This window comes from Aotus nancymaae, unplaced genomic scaffold (genome assembly GCF_030222135.1).
Source record: "Aotus nancymaae isolate 86718 unplaced genomic scaffold, 86718_ANA_hifiasm-v0.15.2.pri h1tg000008l, whole genome shotgun sequence".
NCBI classification, from domain to species: domain Eukaryota; kingdom Metazoa; phylum Chordata; class Mammalia; order Primates; family Aotidae; genus Aotus; species Aotus nancymaae.
The window spans coordinates 57,280,052-57,299,592 of NW_026988419.1; the positions used below are offsets into that span (position 1 = coordinate 57,280,052).

General features: G+C 38.4%; 1 protein-coding gene across 4 annotated transcripts in view; it reads left to right on the forward strand.

Annotated features, from left to right (window-relative positions):
* Nucleotides 1-19,541, forward strand: part of AGPS (alkylglycerone phosphate synthase) — a 219,447-nt gene that overhangs the window by 59,233 nt on the left and 140,673 nt on the right. Inside the window, exon 1 of one of the 4 annotated variants that reach the window (XM_012471934.3) lies at nt 11,365-11,621. The exons of 1 other annotated variant lie outside the window; for it this stretch is intronic. In XM_012471934.3, coding sequence (XP_012327357.2) covers nt 11,380-11,621 — 242 coding nt within the window. In that variant the 5' untranslated portion in view covers nt 11,365-11,379. Of the gene's footprint in view, nt 1-11,364; nt 11,622-11,678; nt 11,697-14,184; nt 14,205-19,541 lie in introns of those variants that run through there. 2 more of the 4 variants (XM_012471937.2, XM_012471936.2) reach the window with 2 other exon arrangements.

Below are 19,541 nucleotides of genomic sequence, written 5' to 3' on the forward strand. Positions count from 1 at the left end.
TCCATGTCCCTGCAAAGGACACGAATTCATCTTTTTTAATGGCTGCACAGTATTCCATGGTGTATATGTGCCACATTTTTGTTATCCAGTCTATCACTGATGGGCATTTGGGTTGGTTCCAAGTCTTTGCTATTGTGAATAGTGCTGCAATAAACATACGTGTGCAGCTTTGGCTTTTTTTTTTTTTTTTTTTTAGGAAAAAAGAAATGAAGGTGCTGACAGTCCCTGATATTTGAATGTCTTCAAAACAGAAATATAAAAATAATATCTAACACTTTCAAACATACCATTATTTTGCATAAACACTTAAAACAAGCTAGATCGAGGACATATTTTGAGGACTATATGCAGAAGGTCTGACAATGTCCTGAAAGAGTGTATTTTATAAAAAGGATCCCTTTTAGCAGAATTTGTTGACCCCTAGTGATCATCCTCATGTTCCTGCCTTGCAGTCTGGCTGTGAGTGATTCTATGCAGGGCTCTATTTTGAGGTGTGTCCCCTGCTTTGTCTTCTCCTAGGAGGATCTTCTGAAATTAGCCTCAGCTGTTTTCCCATGACTTTGTCTCTTGGCTCACAGAATGACTTTATTGCTCATTTTACTGACCCTCATTTTTCTCCTCTCATCTCAGCCAAGGATTTTGTAAAAAGGAAGGGAAGATGCTAGTTCTGGGTGACACTTATAAAACACCAGCATCAGGAAAATCAGTCCTCAGTAGTTAGTTACCCACTGACCTAGCTTTTTGCACCTAAGCTACAAGTACATTTGTAGTCCTGGGAAGCACAATCCTAAGTTCTAACCATGGTCTTCAAAGACCACTCATCATTGAGGGGTTTTGTTTATTATAAACTCTAGTCCTGCATCATATTTACCCAGGTTGAAAAAAAACAGGAAAAAAAGTGAGCCTAAAAGAAAGGAAAAACAAGAAAGTGGGGATTTAAAAAAAATGAAAGAAATTAAGAGCATGAAGAAGCTACCATATTTCTTTGCTTAAAACTCTAGTCATCAAATATATCAAGGTTAAAAAAATAGATTTCAAAAACAGATATTGCTTCTTTCAGTAGCAGATTTAGGGATGCAGTGGGAACACTGCATGGGTGATTAACAGGTCATTTTAAACATTTGATTCAAAGTAGCTTTCATGCTTTTTCAGGCTTCAAGATTATTATTGCTTGTGGTGGGAGGTAGTGCCATGGTTCAGTTAGACTAGAGAGAAAACCTATTTGGCTGTAAAAAAACCTAAGGGTGGGATGACTATTAGAGGTATGTGTACTCCTAGTACACTCACAGTAGCTTTCTTAAAGCATAATCGAAGCAGTAAGGAGCAAAATCAGCCTCCCCTTTCAAAAAGAAAATAATGGGAAATGGTGAAGAGAGGGAGAGCTGAGGGCCACTTGGGAGGATTAAGCAGGCAGGATACTCTCTCTGTAAATTCTCCTGAATAGAGAATAGGGAGTCCTAAGAAAGTCTATAGTCCTGAAGTAGTCAAAGGCAGAGTTAGTCAGAGATGATTATAGACCCCTGAAGACCACTGACTTGCCACATCCTCAGACTCAGCTTATCTGGGGCTTTGGGGAAGTCTTAGTACATGCAGAAACTTGGTTCATCTCTTGCCCTAGAAGAATACTTTCAGTCAATGGAAAAAAAATTCCTGTCATATCTGAATTAAGATAGAAAAGACTTGCCTTTGAGAATGTCACTTGCCTTTGGGCGCTTGGTAATTATTGTCTGCAAAGGATAAAAGTGGTCAGATGAAGAGAACTAAGAAACTTGGAAGTATGAAAAGGCCAAGTGCTAGTATTCATGAATAAACAATTTCCAATCTATGCTCTCCATAGCATTAAAAAAATCATTCTGTGAACAACTCACACGGAACATCTTTTAACTATTTATCACTGATCTAAATGCAATGATAAAAATAACTTTGTATGCCTAAAATGGAAGTGAATCAGATCTTACAAAGTAACTTAAATCAAGCTATATCACAAAAGTCACACTAAATTCAGCTATCCTGTTTATAGGAATTATGTTTTTGTTCATGTCTGGATTGGATTTGGAAATTTGATTTTGAAGTGTAGGAATGACTTTCAATATGTGATTGCTTATGACTTTCAAAATGTGATTATATGAAATTGAATATACATATTTCATACATATCAATATATGAAATTATTCCTTAAATATTTTTTGCAACCTTGTTTTATTAATAGTGGCATTACATATTACTCTGACATCTGGTTGTCTAGAGCTTCCTCAGTGCATGTTTTAGCAGATGTTTTTAGAAATATTTTAGAGCTGCAGTTCTCAAGATGTCATCTGGAAACCCCTGTGTGTGCTTGAGACCCTTTCAGTGGGTCAGCAAGGTCAAAACTATTTTCATAGTAAGACTAAAATGTTATTTGTCTTTTTTACTCCCATTCTCTCATGAGTGTAGAGTGGAGTTTTCCAGAGGTTACACAGCATGTGATATCTCAAAAGATGAAATTCAGAAGCAGATATGAGAACCCAGTTGTCTTCTCCTAAGTCAGAAGCCAGGCATCAAAGATATTTATGAAAATGTAAAGGAATATCATTCTTCTCATTTTTTTTCTGGAAAATATGGTTATTTTTAATAAAATATGTTATAATGTGGATTATTTTATCATTATTTTTAAATAAATTGATAAATCAAGATTTTAAATATTTTTCAATTTCTAACATGTATAGATAGTTGGATAGATATAAACAGAAGCTCTTTGTAGGGGTGGTGGTTTCAATATTTCTTTTTTACAAAAGGGTCTCGCCCTGTTACCCAGGCTGGCATGCAGTGGTGTGATCATAGCTTACTGCAGCCTCGACCTCTTACCTCACTACCTCAGCCTCTCTAGTAGCTGGGACCATAGGCAGGCTCTACCATAACTGGCTAATTTCTTAATTTTTTGTAGAGATGGAGGTCTCCCTATGTTACCCAGGCTGATCTCAAACTCCTAGGTTCAAGTGATCCTCCCACTTCAGCCTCCCAAGTGTTGGGCTTATAGGTGTGAGCCCCTGCACCTAGCTGGGTCTCAATTTTTTATATTATAAAGGGATTCTAGACACTAAAAAGTTTAATAATAGCTGCTTTAGAGGTATTTTCTTATTGTTGCTGTTTTGTTTTTGAGACTTTGTCACCCAGGCTGGAGTTAGTGGTGTGATAATAGCTTACTGCAGTCTGGACCTCCCAGGACTAAGCAATCTTCCTGACTCAAACCTCCCTTACCCCCAGTAGCTGGGACTACAGGCATGCACTATTACCCCTGGCTAACTTTCTGTATTTTCTGTAGAGGTGGGGTTTCGTCGTGTTGCCCAGGCTGATCTTGAACTCCTGAGGTCAAGCCATTGGTGCAGCTTGGCCTCCCAAAGTGCTGGGATTACAGGTGTGAGCCACTGCACCCCGCCTGCTTTAGAGTATTAGTTGGTAAATATCAAATCTTGATTACATATATTCCAATGAAAATAATTATTTTAAAGTAACTTTTGACTTGGGTCCCCAAAATACTTATACATCTATCATTTTACAACAAATCTGAGATGTAGGCAAGCCAGAAATTATTCCTACTTAAAATATGAAAAATAATCAAGAAATCAAGAATTTTAGATTGCATACTAAGTTAGCAGAAGATAAGTTATACATAAAGTACTTTCAACTCTGTCCCAATTATTTGGTTAATTTTAAAAGTCACTTTACTTTTGCCCTGTATACTTTAGTGTAATTGTGACATCCTGAAGCACAATGAATGGCATTGTGACACAACATGGAACCACCTGCACCCACTTTTACACTGATCATCTTCACCTTCTGAGCTAACTCACTGCCCTTTGCTGTAACAGACAGCTAACCATAGTTAACCGCTTTCCTGTCATTAAAACACTGTAATCTTCTTTTTGTAGTTCTTTAGGTCTTCATCCTTTCTCAGCATAACTTTTTACAGTGGCCAACAGGTTCTCAGGTATACCCAAGTCAACCCAGGTTGACTTCTACTTGGGAGAGAGAATTCCAAAGTAGTGATCTCTCCAGGCTTGTCATGCTAATTCCCTGCTCAAGAACTTATAAAAGTCCCAACCAGCAAAATTTTTACTCTTCGGCTAAGTTTTTAATGCTCCCATGGTTGGTCTCACCTCACCTATTTAACTTTATTTCTCTTCCCTCTACCAAGAATTAATCTTTTCTAGGAAGACTGCCTTCCTTATACCAGTCTCACTTCTCTTTTCATAATAGCACTTAGAACTTATTATATTTTTGCTCATTAATCCTTTAATGCTACTGAGAACCAAGCCCAGAGATCAAGACAACATACCAGGCCATGGTAGTGCCAATATTCAAACCTAGGTCTGTGTAGCACTGAAGCCAGTGCTCTTAGCCATTATACCAACTATATTAGTAATTCAATTACATTAAAATGGGCTAAATTACCCACAACTGTATGCCTAGATTGCTTAAAAGAAAACATCTAAATGCTGTTTACAAGAGACACATCTAAAATATATGGATACAAAAAGATGAAAAGTTACAGGATGGAATCATATACATACTCACAAAGCTGGTATAGTTAAACTTTAAAACAAAAACAATTATTAGAAACAAAGAGGGATACTTGATAATTATAAGAGGTCCAATTTGCCAGAGAAATGTAATAATTTTGATATATCTAATACATAACTTCAAAATAGCAAAAATAAAAATCAGCAGACCTACAAGGAAAAATGATAAATCCTTAATAGTGTAATATTTCAACATACTATCAACAGCTGATAGAATAAGTAGACAAAATACCTAGGATTTAAAAGATTTGAACAATATGATCAGCAAATTTGAACAGGCATTATATGGAATGCTATACTCCCAAACAAGAAAGAATACTTATTGCTTTTAAATACATAAGTGAACTATTTAGAAGTGAATAATAGTGAAAATACTGTTATCAAAACTTGAAGGAATAAAGTGAATTTCTAAGAGAGAAATGTATACCCCATAGGGATATAGTCTCTAAAAAAAGAAAACTGCCAGGATGGTGGCATGTGCCGGTAATTCCAGCTACTCAAGAGGCTTAGGTGGGAGGTTGTCTGAACCCAGGAGTTCCAGGTTATGATGAGCTATGATCATGCCACTGCCCTCCAGTGACAGAGTGAGATCCTGTCTCAAAACAAAAAAAACAAATATAAATAGAAAATCCAAATAGCATTATGCTATTTAATTTATGAATTAAAAACCTTCCCGTAAAGAAAACTCTAGGTTCAGATTATTTCTTTGGTGAATTCTACCAAACATTTAAGGAAGAAATAGTGATCTTACACAAACTCTTCTTGAGACTAGAAAATAAAGGAGTATTTGTTTCATGAGGTCCACAAAACCTGACATGAATATTAGAGAAAGAAAAATTACAGACCTATCTTAATCATAAATATATATAAAAATCCCTAAACAACATTTTAATATACTGTTTTCAGTAATATATAAAAAGGCCAATACCTCATGACCATGTTGAGTTTATGCCAGCGTTGAAAGGTTGGCTTAACCGTAGAAGGTTAATCCACATAATTTACCTTAGTAACAAAATAAAAGAAAAAAATCATATGATTATCTCAACAGATACAGAAGCCACCCCCACCACCCACCCCCTATCCCCTTTTTTTGAGATGGAGTCTTGCTCTGTCACCCAGGCTGAGGTGCAACAGCACAATCTTGGTTTACTGTAAACTTCACCTCCAGGATTCAAGTGATTCTCCTGCCTCAGCCTCCTGAGTAGCTGGGATTACAGGTGTGTGCCGCCAAGGCTGGCTAATTTTTGTATGTTTAGTAGAGACGGGTTTTCACCATATTGGCCAGGCTGGTCTCAAACTCCTGGCCTCAAGTTATTTGCCCACCTCAGCCTTCCAAAGTGCTAGATTACAAGCATGAGCCACCATGCCTGGTAAGAAAAAAACATTTGCTAACATTCAACATCTACTCATGATAAAAGTTGTTGGCAAACTACGATCAAAAGTAAACTTCCTTAATCTGCTAACAGGTTTATTAAAAAAGCAAAACATTAGAACATTCAAACAATGGTGAAATGTAGAGAGATTTCTCTTGGAAATCAGGAACATCATGAGGTTGCCATTATCTAAACTTCTATTCAGCATTGCACTGGAGGTCCTAGCCAGCTGGGTAAGGCAAGAAAAAGCACAAGATATAATGACTGAAACGAAAGAAATCAACTGTCGTTATTCACAAATGATATATTTCTATGTAGAGGATCTAGAAGAATGTAAAATAGTTAAGATAGTGTGATATTGATTCAAAGTTGGTAGATAAACCAATGGAACAAAATAGAGAGCCCAGCAATAGATCAATGCTTATAGGGACACTAGATATATGACAAAGGTGGCAATGGCAATGTCAAACAAGATCTTTTCAACAAGTGGTGTTGTCTCAGCACCAGTTGTCTCAGCACCACTTGTTGAAAAGATCTTGTTTGACATTGCCACCTTTGTCATATATCGTGTCCCTATAAGCATTGATCTATTTATTGCTGGGCTCTCTAAAAAAGAGAGATGGCCCTCCTAAAAGTGATATTCACTGAGGTTTTAATTTTTGTGGGAATCACAAGAATCTCAATGGACTTGGCTTCATGTGAAATATCTGTTCCTCTGCTAGCATGAATTCAGGATAACCTGCTTGGATTCTACTTTTGTATGGAGATGTGGTAGGAAACTTCATCAAGGTCACCTTCATACTTATTCCAACCAATAGTATTACATGATTTTTTTCCCACTTACGGATTGACTTCTAACTAGCCTGATTACACCATGTAGATGAGGCATTGGCTTAAATACTTTTGCATCTCATAGTACCTAGTAGTGAATTAGGTACATGATAGGCTTTTAATAAATGCTTTTACTGTCTATGTATTTTCATTACTGTATACAAATTTAAAATATATATAATCAGTAGTTTTTCTATTGGTACATAATTTTGGTTTACGTTAAGCTTTTTATCACTCAGAAGAAAGCTTTTCTGTTACTCTATTAATAGCTGCAAAATTCATAAATTTTGCCTTCTTTGGCAAGAAGCATACCTATACCTCAATTTGGACAAAGAGGCAGTTATATACATTTACATTTAAAGTATTTTAGTAGTGTCAGATTGAGCACTTGAGGGAGTCAGGCAAAAATTAATTGATCCTTCTGAGCTTGACTGGATAGCACTTGAACAATCACTTAAGATCTGGAGATTTAGCACACAAATCAAATCTTCCTCATTGATTTTTTCTCAGAACCATTAAATAGCTATTTTACATTAGCCAAATAACTCTTAGAATGTCTTAACTTTTCTACAGGGCCTATATTACAAAGGATGTGGCGAATCAGAAAGGAGGTAACTGCATAGGCTTGGAAACCTTATAGAAACCTCTTTTCTTACCATTCCCAAGACTTATCTTTGACTTGGACATTACATAGAAAGAAACTTATTTCTGATGGTTAGATCTGCAAGCTGGCTTGTAAAAGCCTATCTAATTGATAATGTACTGGAAATGGTATTATTTTGACCACACCAATCATTTAGAGCATTTTTTTTTTTCTGATAAAATACATTTATAGCCCTAGGTCAGTATACAAGGGACAAATAATTCTTGCATATTTTTCTTATTTATTTATTTTTTTGAGATAGAGTCTCACTCTGTTGCCCAGGCTAGAGTGTGGTGGTGCAATCTCAGCTCACTGCAACCTCCACTGCCCAGGGTCAAGCCATTCTCCTACCTCAGACTCCCAAGTAGCTGGGGCTACAGGTGCATGCCACCACGCCTGGCTAATTTTTTGTATTTTTAGTAGAAACAGTGTTTCACCATGTTAGCCAGGATGGTCTCGAACTCCCAACCTCATGATCCACCTGCCTTGGCCTCCCGAAGTGGTGGGATTACAGGCATGAGCCACTGCACCCAGCCTCTTGCATATTTTTCTTCTCCATACCCCAGTGTGGGTTTTAACAGTAGTACGGGAAAGGTAAGGTTGATATTTCCAGGCACCAATAACTTAAACTCGGTACCTGTGCTATCAAATGCAGTCACCAAGAACCACATAAGGTCATTTAAGTTTAAATTAATTAAAATTAAAAATTCAGTTTCTCAGTTATCCTAGCCACATTTCAAGTGCTCATAGTCACATATGAGACTATGTGCAGTGACAGTACAGATACAGAACATTTCCATCATCTTGGAAAGTGCTGTTCTATGAGGTAACTTTGTACATTAAATACTAGCTAGGCATTTTCTTTCTTTTTTTTATTTTTGAGCCAGGGTCTCACTTTGTCACCCAGGCTGGAGTGCAGTGGCACAATCTCGGCTCACTGCAACCTCTGTTAGCTAGGCATTTTCAAATGAGGGAAAAGAGGAAAACAGTTCCTATGGGGACTGAGACTCAGTATCTCTCCCCAAATTCAAAGTGATGAGTCATTTATAAATTAAGTATAAGTCTCAGATTCTTAAGTGGGATATGAACTCTGCCACATAGGAGTTTATGGCCTATTGGGAGAAACAGATATGAGTAAACGAAAAGTTAATTAACATTAAAGGCAGAACATGATAAATGATAAGCAAGAGAATAAATTATCACAGAAAGAATAGATTTAAAAGACACAGAGGATAATGTACTGTTGATATACTTAGTATAAAAGGCAAAAGAGGAAAAGGCTGAAAATAACCCTGATGTTGATGGAGCAGGATCTGTGGCACCTCGGTGGACTACAGGGAAGCATAAAAGGGAGGGGAAAATGAGTTCAGTTTCTACCCTATTCAAGAAAGCACATGGAGAATCAGGGGATTACATTCTTGCACAAACAAAAAATGGTCTACTGTATCAAAGGCTACAGGACATTTCAATTCAATAACTGATAGGTCTAGATGGCTGTTATTAGTATTTCTTTCTGTAACAACTTAACAGTGGCATCTGAGATTGAATTCTAAAGATAAAGGAGGAGGTAAAGCATAAGGAAATGGAGGAAATGCCTAGATGAACTGAGTGGACAGTATGCAGGAATAATTCTTGGCTCATTAATTATTGGATTGAGTAACCTCCATCTGTTCTGGAGACTGCTTTATCAAGTCAGAGGATATGAGTGTGGCTTTGTCAGATTGTGCAAGACAAAAAGAATACCATTAGAATTATGTACATGATATTGGAAGGCAAAGTGGGTCTTCAAATTTTAAAATAAGAGACAACTCATCTAATTGACAATGAAGTCAAGGAAAGGAAGCTAGGATACCTTTCTTCAGTTATCAAATGTGTAGGAGCATATAGTTCCTTTTCTGGTCATCAGCTGAATAGTGAAAATGTCAATCAGGTACAACTTCTTTGTTGTAAGGGTAGGCAACAAAGTATGCAAAAGCCAGAAACCAGTGGCTTGCAGGCTTTGATATTTAATTATACAAGAGAAACTAAAGATTATCTTTTTTTCAGTTATAAATACCTAGGAAAGTGCTATATGTTTCATGTTTTTGCATCTCATGAAGGAGGTCCTGATAGCTGTGGTGGCAATCTCTGAAATTCTTCCCAAAACTCAATCCTGAAGAACCAGAAGCACAGTTTATAGCTAAAGTGAAAATTTGTTTTAGGAAGTTCAATTTTAGAATCTATAAAACAAAAAACAAAAACCCTAAGCCTATGTAAGTAATTTTAACATACAATGTTAATGTCCCCAAACTTTAATGGTGGAATAAGGACAATAACATGAAGTATACGGAATTTGAGATAAAATAGCTATTTCAGAAAAGCTTCTTACTCTCCTTTAGCCTTTGTCTATAAAATAAGGATAATAAAACTTGTGTCATTGTGTTGTTGCAGATTGACTAAAGAGATATGCATAAAATGCCTAGGCTATGGTCATTTTTTATATTTAACAAATTCATAATTATTTCTTATTTCTACAATTGTACTAAATTATTTTAATAGCTGCAAAAGTATTTTACCATATTGACACTTTATTTAACCACTTCTCTGTTGCTAGATATTTGGACTGTTTTCAATGGTCTGGCATCTCTTTGTATAGGAATTTCAGAGGATATTAGGACCTCCTGTAAAGGCCAGGTAATATATATTTTTGGGCTTGTGGGACCACATAAGTTCTCTGTTGCATATTCTTTTTAAACATTTCTTGTTTTCTTTTAACAATCCTTCTCAAATACAAAAAACTTTGGCATGATGGCTGTGTAAAAACAGGCCACAGCTAGAGCTGGCCCTCCAATAGCAATTTGCTTAGCCCTTAATTGATAGTTTTTGACCAGTCTGATCCTCTTTGGAAATTCACTGTAAAGGCATAATCTCAATTTTAGAAGCTGCCAAGACCCTAGAGAGCAATTGTTAGCCTCTAGCTCTACTGATGTGGTATTCTGCAGATTCCTTTGCCGATATTTTTGTTAGGAAAGCATGCCGTGAAAGTGGTGACAGGATGGAGAATGACAATGGCCAGTGTATGTGAGTTTCCATCTAAGCTAATTCTTATGCAAGACACTGGCTGAAAAATGGGTAAGGAGCACTTTTCTAGAAGACCACCTAATTTCATCACGTGCTATCTTCCAGAAATGAAGTCAACCTGTAAATAACTGAAATGTCTTAAGAACAGCTCTTGGGTAATTTTTATCTGTAGCAATAAGAAACTTAGTCTCTATTAGAGTTAGAAAGTGGGTAGGATCCAGTAGTGAATGGAAAGAGAACTCACGTTGCAACTCAGTTTTAGCATTTACTGGCTGCACACTCTCTGGCAAGTTAGGTTAAGTCTCTGAACCTCCGTTTTTTCATCTGTACTTACTTGTGATCTAGCATTAAGCACAATGCCAGGCACCAAAGAGGTGATGAGAAATGAGAAAACATACAGTTATTTGCTCTAATGGTTAGAGACAATGATGGTCAGCTTTGATTTACTTTGGTGACCCGGCAGGGAGGGAGAGCACAGGTGGAACATTAGAATCTCTTTCGGGAAAAAGATGCCATTGGATCAGTCAGGTCCAGTAGCACTGCTCACTTCTCCTGCTCCAAGGCATCTGCCCTCGAAAGCTCTCCCAGGCCACACCCGAGGACACCACCCAGAGTTCCAGGACATCTCAGTGGCGGTTGTGGTTTGGCTCTTGGTCCAGCTAGCCCCGGCTGGGCCAACTTGGAGTCAGCTGGCACTCACCTGCTTGGCAGGTGCGCGCGCCCCGAGGCGTGACCCAGGAGTGCTGGCGCGGTGGGTGGGGGCAGAGGATGTACTCCAGGCGCATGGCACCAGCCGCCCAGTCGCCGCGGTGGCTGCCGGGATGCGCCGCAGCGAATGGTCGCGCCAGGCGCCGCTCTGAGTGACCTTTCACCCGCGCCCAGCGGTTCCGGGCGGCGGCACAAGGCGGTAGCCATGGCGGAGGCGGCGGCTGCAGCGGGTGGTACGGGCTCGGGCGCGAGCTCCGGCTCTGCAGCGGACCGGGACCGGGACCGCGCCGGGCGGAGGCTGCGGATTCTCTCCGGCCATCTGCTGGGCCGGCCCCGGGAGGCTCTGAGTACCAATGAGTGCAAAGCGCGGAGAGCCGCGTCGGCGGCCACGGCGGCGCCCACGGCCACTCCCGCTTCGCAGGAGTCGGGCACCATTCCCAAGAAGCGGTGAGTAGCGGTCTGTGGAAGGAGCTAGCGGCGAGGGATTAGGCCGGGCCTGTGCTGCAGAAGGACACAGGCGAGGTGGGAAGGGAAGTGACACCGGTGGGTGGAAGGCATTCCGGTCCCTGAAAGCAGGGACCCATCTCTCTTTCAAGAGAGGGTGGACTAGACCCTGGATTCTGTCAGAAAGGTGTGCTGGTTGGGATGGTGATTTTGGTCACTATGTGAGTCTAACAGACTTGAAGAACTCATTGGGGAAGGGTTTAAAGGGTTCCTTTTTCCTGAGTTCTTAGTGCCAGGAATTCATTCTTTATCTTAAATGAGTACTTGGGGTGCTGAGGTCTTGGAATGGGGAGCAGAGGTTCTATTTTGCTTCTCCTCCGAGATTTAAGTTTGTAGTAGATGATAGATGATAGGGATCTCTCTCATTCTCGAAAGCCTGCTGTGGGGGAAACTGGTGGTGCCCTGGGAAAAGGTGCTGACTGGTTTCTGTGGGGGTAAGTTCCGCTTGCTTAGGAGCAAGATGTGTTGCCTTTGAGGGAGGAAACGGATGAATGGGTAAGAAACATAAACTGCAAAGAGTAGCTAGTGGTTTAAGGTGTGGTGGTATAGCTACTACGCTCTGTGTAACCAGAAGCTGAATGATGAGGGTCTACCGATAAGGGATGTTTGTAAGAGATCTTGACTTTCGATTTTTTGGGGGAAATCTTAATCTCTGATGAAAGCTACTAGGAGAAGCTATTTTCTGACGTGTGGCTTTGTCACCGTGGATAAACCGACAGTAAAAAAAAAAAATATGTAGTAATGTTTAAAGTGTAGTTTCAGTGTGCCAAAGATTGTGCTAAATCCTTTGTTTCTTCCCAAGCTATGAGGTAGGTGCGGCTTTCTCCCAATTTACAGATGAATAAATTAGAATTAAGTCTGCTGGATGCTTAGCAGATATGCTGTGTGACAGGCTAGAATTCGAAAGCACATCAAATTGACTCCATGGCCAAATTCCTAAGCTATCCTGCTTCTGATGAATTAATTCAACATACATGAGTTTTTATAACATACACACTATACCAGCAATTCAGAAATTTAAAAAATACAGTATATACTCTTAAGAAAGGAATAGATTAGTAGATAAAATTATAATACAGCGTTATAAGAAACTTACCTGAGAACTGTAGCACCTGCCCACTTAATCCAGTTTTGGTTATGTGTTTGTTGGTGCAGAGACTTTACAAAATAAAGATTGTCTGAGTAAATTTGGATGTTTGCATTAGTAATAGTATGCCAAAGGGGAAAAGTTTTCTTGGCATACAAACAGTATGTTCACAGGTAAAGAAGTGACAGACAACTTAGGGAACTGCTGAGACTTAAGTGTGGCAGGAGAGAGTGAGAATGACAGGGGATGAAGACTGGAGAGGTGAATCTTGTTTACAGGATTTTATGTGGGGCAAGACATGATTAGATTTGCCTTTTAGAAAGGTCACACTGGGACCAAATTGAAGACAATTGAGCAGTTTGGCAATATAATGTCTGGGAACATAGACCTGTATTTGAATTTTCACTACACGGTTTCAGCTGTATAATCTTGGGCAAATCACTTAACCTCTCAGAGTTTCAGTCCCCTCATTTGTAAAAATGGGAACAGTAATTCCTGTTTTGCAGTATTGCTGTGAGAACTGAAAAATACAGAGTTAAATGATCAAGTGTTTAGTGCAATGTCTGTTACATAACCTTTCATAGAATGGTAGCTGCAGTTTTCACTGTGTCCAAAGGCAGAGCGACTAGGAGACTATTTTCCCAGGGAGAAATGCTGGGATTCTGAACTAAGGCATAATATTGGGAGTAATCAACTTATTTGAGAAAATGTTAGGAGGTAAATTTTTCATAACTTGGTTACTGAGTGATAATGAGGGGAGGAATAATGAATTTCATCTCATCTCCTGGCTTCACTTGAGGTTATATTATTAATAGTTGTCATTGGGTTTAAAACTTTTCTAAATGGTGGTTTCATGTAAATTTATGCCTACACTTTGTATGCATGTGTGTGATTGTACATTTTATGCAGATTCACACTCTTAGAACCAAGTAAGGAAGGCAGGTTTTCCTTATGGTTAGATTTAATGGCCTTGGTTTATAGCATTCAGGGAAAAAATAGTAATATTTGTAAGGCACACCAAGATGCTGGATGAGTCTTCCTATGGTTGAAGGTGACTGGTCAGGGATGCCCTGTTTGGCTGCTCCAAGGACTGAAGGCGTTGATAGTTGAGGCACAACTGTAACCCATTTATTGTATAGGTTATAGGTGGTGGGAAGTTTTGGTCTTTGGTTCAGGGTTAGACAGCTAGTGGTAAAATCTAGTCCTCTACTGGTACTTTGAGATTTTATCAAAATATAAGGGAACACAAAAACTTGTGTTAGATGACACATCAAAAACTTCCACAGAGGGTGATCTACTTAATAGATTATTCATGAAGAACCCAAGTCTCCCTTCTACTTCCTACTTAGCTGGTCCTCTAGTTGCCAGCCACAGAATCCAGCTTAAAGGGAAGACAAATGATGGAGGAAGAAGGAACCAGAGTATATGTCTAATAAGGTGTGAGTATGCCTATATGTAAATTATTTTGCAATCATTGGTGATTTGTGTATTATTCCTTCCCTTTTGTTACCTTGGATGATGGCATTGGTTGTAATTGTTTTATCACATGGCTGGTTATACTTAAAATTCATCATGGCCTGGAGTAGCATGACTTCTTTTTTTTTTTTTTTTTTTTTGAGACGGAGTTTCGCTTTTGTTACCCAGGCTGGAGTGCAATGGTGCGATCTCGGCTCACCGCAACCTCTGCCTCCTGGGTTCAGGCAATTCTGCCTCAGCCTCCTGAGTAGCTGGGATTACAGGCACGCGCCACCATGCCCAGCTAATTTTTTGTATTTTTAGTAGAGACGGGGTTTCACCATGTTGAACAGGATGGTCTTGATCTCTTGACCTCGTGATCCACCTGCCTTGGCCTCCCAAAGTGCTGGAATTACAGGCGTGAAACATGACTTCTTGAAATGCCATATTTTCATTTCTATTACAGAATAGTCATGCCTATGTTAATTTACTCAACATTGATAGAGTAGTTGCTTTATGAAGATCCTGTCCTAGGCACTGGAGGTAAAGAGATGAATAAATAGTCTTCAGCCTCAAAGAATTCACAATCTAGGAAGTGAGAGACATAGTGCAGTTCGATTAGAGCCACGTAGATACAGGTACCTACAGATGTAGCACAAAGGAAAGACTGGAATACTCTATTGGCAGGGAGGGGTGGTTAGAGGAAGCTTTCTGGAGAAGGTTTTAAAATGTGGATGATAGCTTGAGAGTTTGTATTCTAGGCAAAGGGAACAGCATATGGCAAAGCAAGGGGGCATAAAAGTACATATTGTATTTAAGATAATTGGATGATTTATTAGTATTGATAGAGATGAGAATAAAATGAAAGGAGGGCAGTGGCAGTTCCTGGAGATCTTTGGCTTGTGGGTTGTCAGTCCATTCATTCATGCATTCATTCATGCTTGTAAAATATAGCAGTGAACAAAAACTCTGCCCTATGGAACTTATATTCTAGCTGGAGTGGAGACAGTGAACAAACAAGTAATATAGTATGCCAGGTAGTGATAAATATAAAGAAAAATGAAGCAGCTGAAGGGACTTGTTGATAGAGAATGCTTGAAGGAATTAAGCTGGGAAGAGACATGATCAGATTGGGTTTGGGTTTGAGAGGAGACATTCCAGCTACAGTGTTAAAAATGGGTTGGAGAACAGTAAGGATGGACATAGATCAGTTAGCGGAGATCAGTTAGAGGAGGCTGTTATAACACAATAGGTGAGAAATAATGAAGAATTAAACTAAGATGATGACAGTGAGAATAGGGAGGAAATGATGTGTGTGAGAGTTTTAGAAGTTAGTTCATTAGGTGACACTGTTAAAGTTTAATCACACTTTAAAACTATGTGATTAAATTAATGCCACAGGAGTTTGGAGACTGAATGACAATAGAAAAGGGATGACACAATCCAGTGGAATGTGGACATTTTAGAGGGCTGACCAAACAAAACCTGTTGTTTACTTGTCACATGGTCTCCTATGAAGTTGGCTCCAATTACTTCTTTTTTCTTTCTCTCTCTCTCTTTTTTTTTTTTTTTTTTTTAACGGAGTCTTGCTCTGTCACCCAGGCTAGAGTGTAGTGGTGTGATCTTGGCTTACTGCAACCTCCACCTCCCAGGTTCAAGTGATTCTTCCTGCCTCAGTCTGCCGAGTAGCTGGGATTACAAGCGCCTGTCACCGTGCCTGGCTAATTTTTGTATTTTTAGTAGAGATGGGGTTTCACTGTCTTGGCCAGGCTGGTCTCGAACTTCTGACCTTGTGATCTACCCGCCTCGGCCTCCCAAAGTGCTGGGATTACAGGTGTGAGCCACTGTACCCGGCTGGCTCCAATTACGTCTATCCAGGAACATATGTTCTCATTATTTGAAGTTGCTGAGCAAAGTTTTGGAGTGACAGTTTACTTTTGGATCCTCCTTTTTTCTTTAAGTGCATGTTACCCATGTACAGTTTTTCTTTTGACTTTGCTTCTAAGTGCAATTTTAGATCCTTAAAAATCATAGTAAATGTCAATTACGTATATGACACTTTTATGTATTGGTTTTGGATTTTTTCCAGTTTTTTTTTCTTTTGTTTTAAGGCTCTTGTGATCTTATGAAAAAGAGAAGTAAAAAAACCTCTTGTTAACTTTCATTCCTCCACACTGCTAACCTCTTTCCCAGTTATAACTTTGGCTCCAACCTCACTGTGGTTTGCATTAGTCAGAACTGCTCTATGGCAGCTTTTACACAGACTATAAGTGTTCAGTCAAAAGAATATCTGACTAAGAATGCTACTAATTGTTTACTTGCTTATAATGCTACTTACATATGCTATTTTAATAAAAAACAGTGTCTTAAGGTTGGGCATGATGACTTACACCGGTAATCCCAGCACTTTGAGAGGCCGAGGCAGGCAAATCACTTGAGCCCAGGAGATCAAGACAAGCCCGGGCAAGATGGTGAGATCCCATCTCTACAAAAATACAAAAAAAATTAGCAGGGTGTGGTTATCATGGGCCCGTGGTTTCAGCTACTCAGGAGGCTGAGGTGGGAGGATTGCTTTGAGCCTGGAAGGCGGAGGTTGCAGTGAGCTGAGATTGTGCCATTGTACTCCAGCCTGGGTGACAGAGTGAGACTGTCTCAAAAAACAAAACAAAACAAAAAAAGTATTATTTAACATCTGTTGGGAGCTTGGGTAGATATTTTTCAGAAGGAATACAGCTGAGTTAACCTCTTACAAGAGGTTTTCCAAGAGGGCATCCTGAAGCCTTTGAGAGCTGATACATTTCTGAAGCAAAGGTTATTTGCACAAGTGACCTGACTTAAAACTAAACATTGCTTGGCAAAATTAGAGCTTATTTTGGTGTTTATGTTGAACGAAATATTTACCCTATTTTGAGTTCCTAAGCTAGAAATTCTAGTGATAGTAGTAATAGGAGTTTTAATTGAATATGTCCTAATATAACAGGAACCATGCTAAAGCTTATGTACATTATCTCATTTAAATCTCACACAACAGCTCTGAAAAGTAAGTGATACTATATGTATGTTACAACTGAGGAAGCAGAGGCTTAGAAAAGTTAATTTGTCTAAGGCCTCGCATTTATGAAATGAAAGAGATGGCATTTCAACTCTGTTCTTGCTCCAGAATCCATGCTCTTCCCTCTATGCTGGTTTACCACACTTGATATTCCCAAGAAAATATTATCTATTTACTATTCATCAGGTTACTCTGTCATGTCAAGTTTCAAAGCTTTTGTGATTAAATAGATCATGATCAAATACTTTGTCATATAGTTAAGAAGGCATTAGTTTATGTTGTACTTACTGAATAAATTATAAAACATCATTTTGTCAGAATGAAATTCATAATTTAAGAGAATGTAATGGGTATTTTAAAAAGATAGACCAGCCAGTTTACTTTTGTGAGTGAATTTTGCCATCTGACTTGTGGAAGAAGACAGTGTTTGGAATAAAAGGGAATTAGAAATGTGGAAGACCCAAGATCGGAGAAGAAAGGAGGAAAAGAGAATAGGTGATGGAAGGTTTACTGCCTAGTTGCAAACTGTCTTTGGATTGTGAATGAACAAGAAACTGAAGGCTTAATCTCTGGTTGTTTGTTAGCATGCTTCTCTAGATTGCATTTTGAGATGGACCAGACCTTCTCCAAATAGACTTTTTTATGTCAGGAAGTTACTGTAGAGCCATCTACCCTGTGGTCACTTAATAAAATACCTGAGAATAAATTAAATGATCCGTTTTTAGGCTGCAGAGAAATGGATTGCTGTTGTAGTCAGATGAGATACTTTATGAAACACTTTAAAAGCAAGTGCTAAGCAAATATTACTCCTTTTGATTTTATTTCCTTATTATTGAGAAGATAACTTCTGCTGTTAATCAGATTAGTATGTTAATTTCAACCCTAAACCAAATCAAAGAATCATGACTGGAGTCTACCCTTGTGGCATAAAGTAGTAATAGCTCTCTGCCTATTAGTGCTCTCTTTATTTATTGGGTCTTGGGGGTAGTATTTTGTCATATCCCTGTTCTAACATCTGAGCTCAGAATCAACTGAGAGATAAGACGCAGGATACAGACAGAGAGGTAAAAATGTTAGCTTTGTTACTGATAATGCTGGTTGGAGATCATGGCTTAGATCTGTACTACCTAGTAGTTACCCTGAATTACACTCCATCACAGGTAGTGTACCACAGAAGACCTCCTCTGCAGGTGTAGAGCCTAACACATGCCACCAAAACAGCAGAGAGAGTGCTTACAGTATAATTAATTTTTGCAGAATGAGCACATCTATTTTATCTACATTTAGATTAAGAAACAGCATTACCAGTACTCTAAGAAGCCCACTTTGTGATCATCCCAGTGGCTCCTTCCACTAGGATAACCACTACCTTATATAGATTTGCCTGTTTGAATTTTATGTAAATGGAATCATACAGTGTGTGCTTTTTTGTGTTTGGCTTCTTTCTCTCAGTATTATGTTTGTGATATTCATCCATGTTGTTGTACCTAGTCATATTTTATTTATCCTCATTGATGAATAGTATTCCATTTGGTATATGTATACTACAGTTTATCCATTCTGTTAATGATCAACATTTAAGTGGTGGTTACTTTTGATTTGAATAATTATTTATTTTAATATAAAGTGCATATCAAACTAGTGTTTTTATAGCTATTACTGCATAGGGAGAGAATTAAAATAGTGTTTAGTAGTTAACGTATTTACTTTTCTTAAGTACATCAATTGTCTGAGGTAATAAAATGCTCCCAGGTACTAAACCATTTTTATAAATAAACTGGATTTTTAAACAAAGTGACCTTGCAGTGTTCACATATTATTTGTGAGCTTATAATATTTCAACTTAAAATCACAAGTTCAAATCTATTACTCAATTACACATTTTAAATTTGAGTTACAAGTCAGTTATTCTTATAGATTAAATTCTCTTAAATTTTGTAAATATGTAAAATATCAATTTTTGTATCTTAAAAACATTAACATCTGTCTTTGATTCTCTTAAGCATTTGTGTATTTAATTCTAGATCTTTCAGTAGCTGAAATATGCCTACTCATTAAAGAAAACTGCTACCATTCCAGTAACTGCAGTTACTTTTGATGAGAGAGTTTTGCCTTCTGGGTGAGATTTGGAGGGGTAGATATCATCTTGTCATTCATTAAGAAAACTGTTATATGATTGCATATAACATTTAGTCTTACCAGCATGTTTGAAGTTACTAATCAGAGATTTGGCCAGGATGCTGACCAGATTCATGTTGTTGACCTCAGT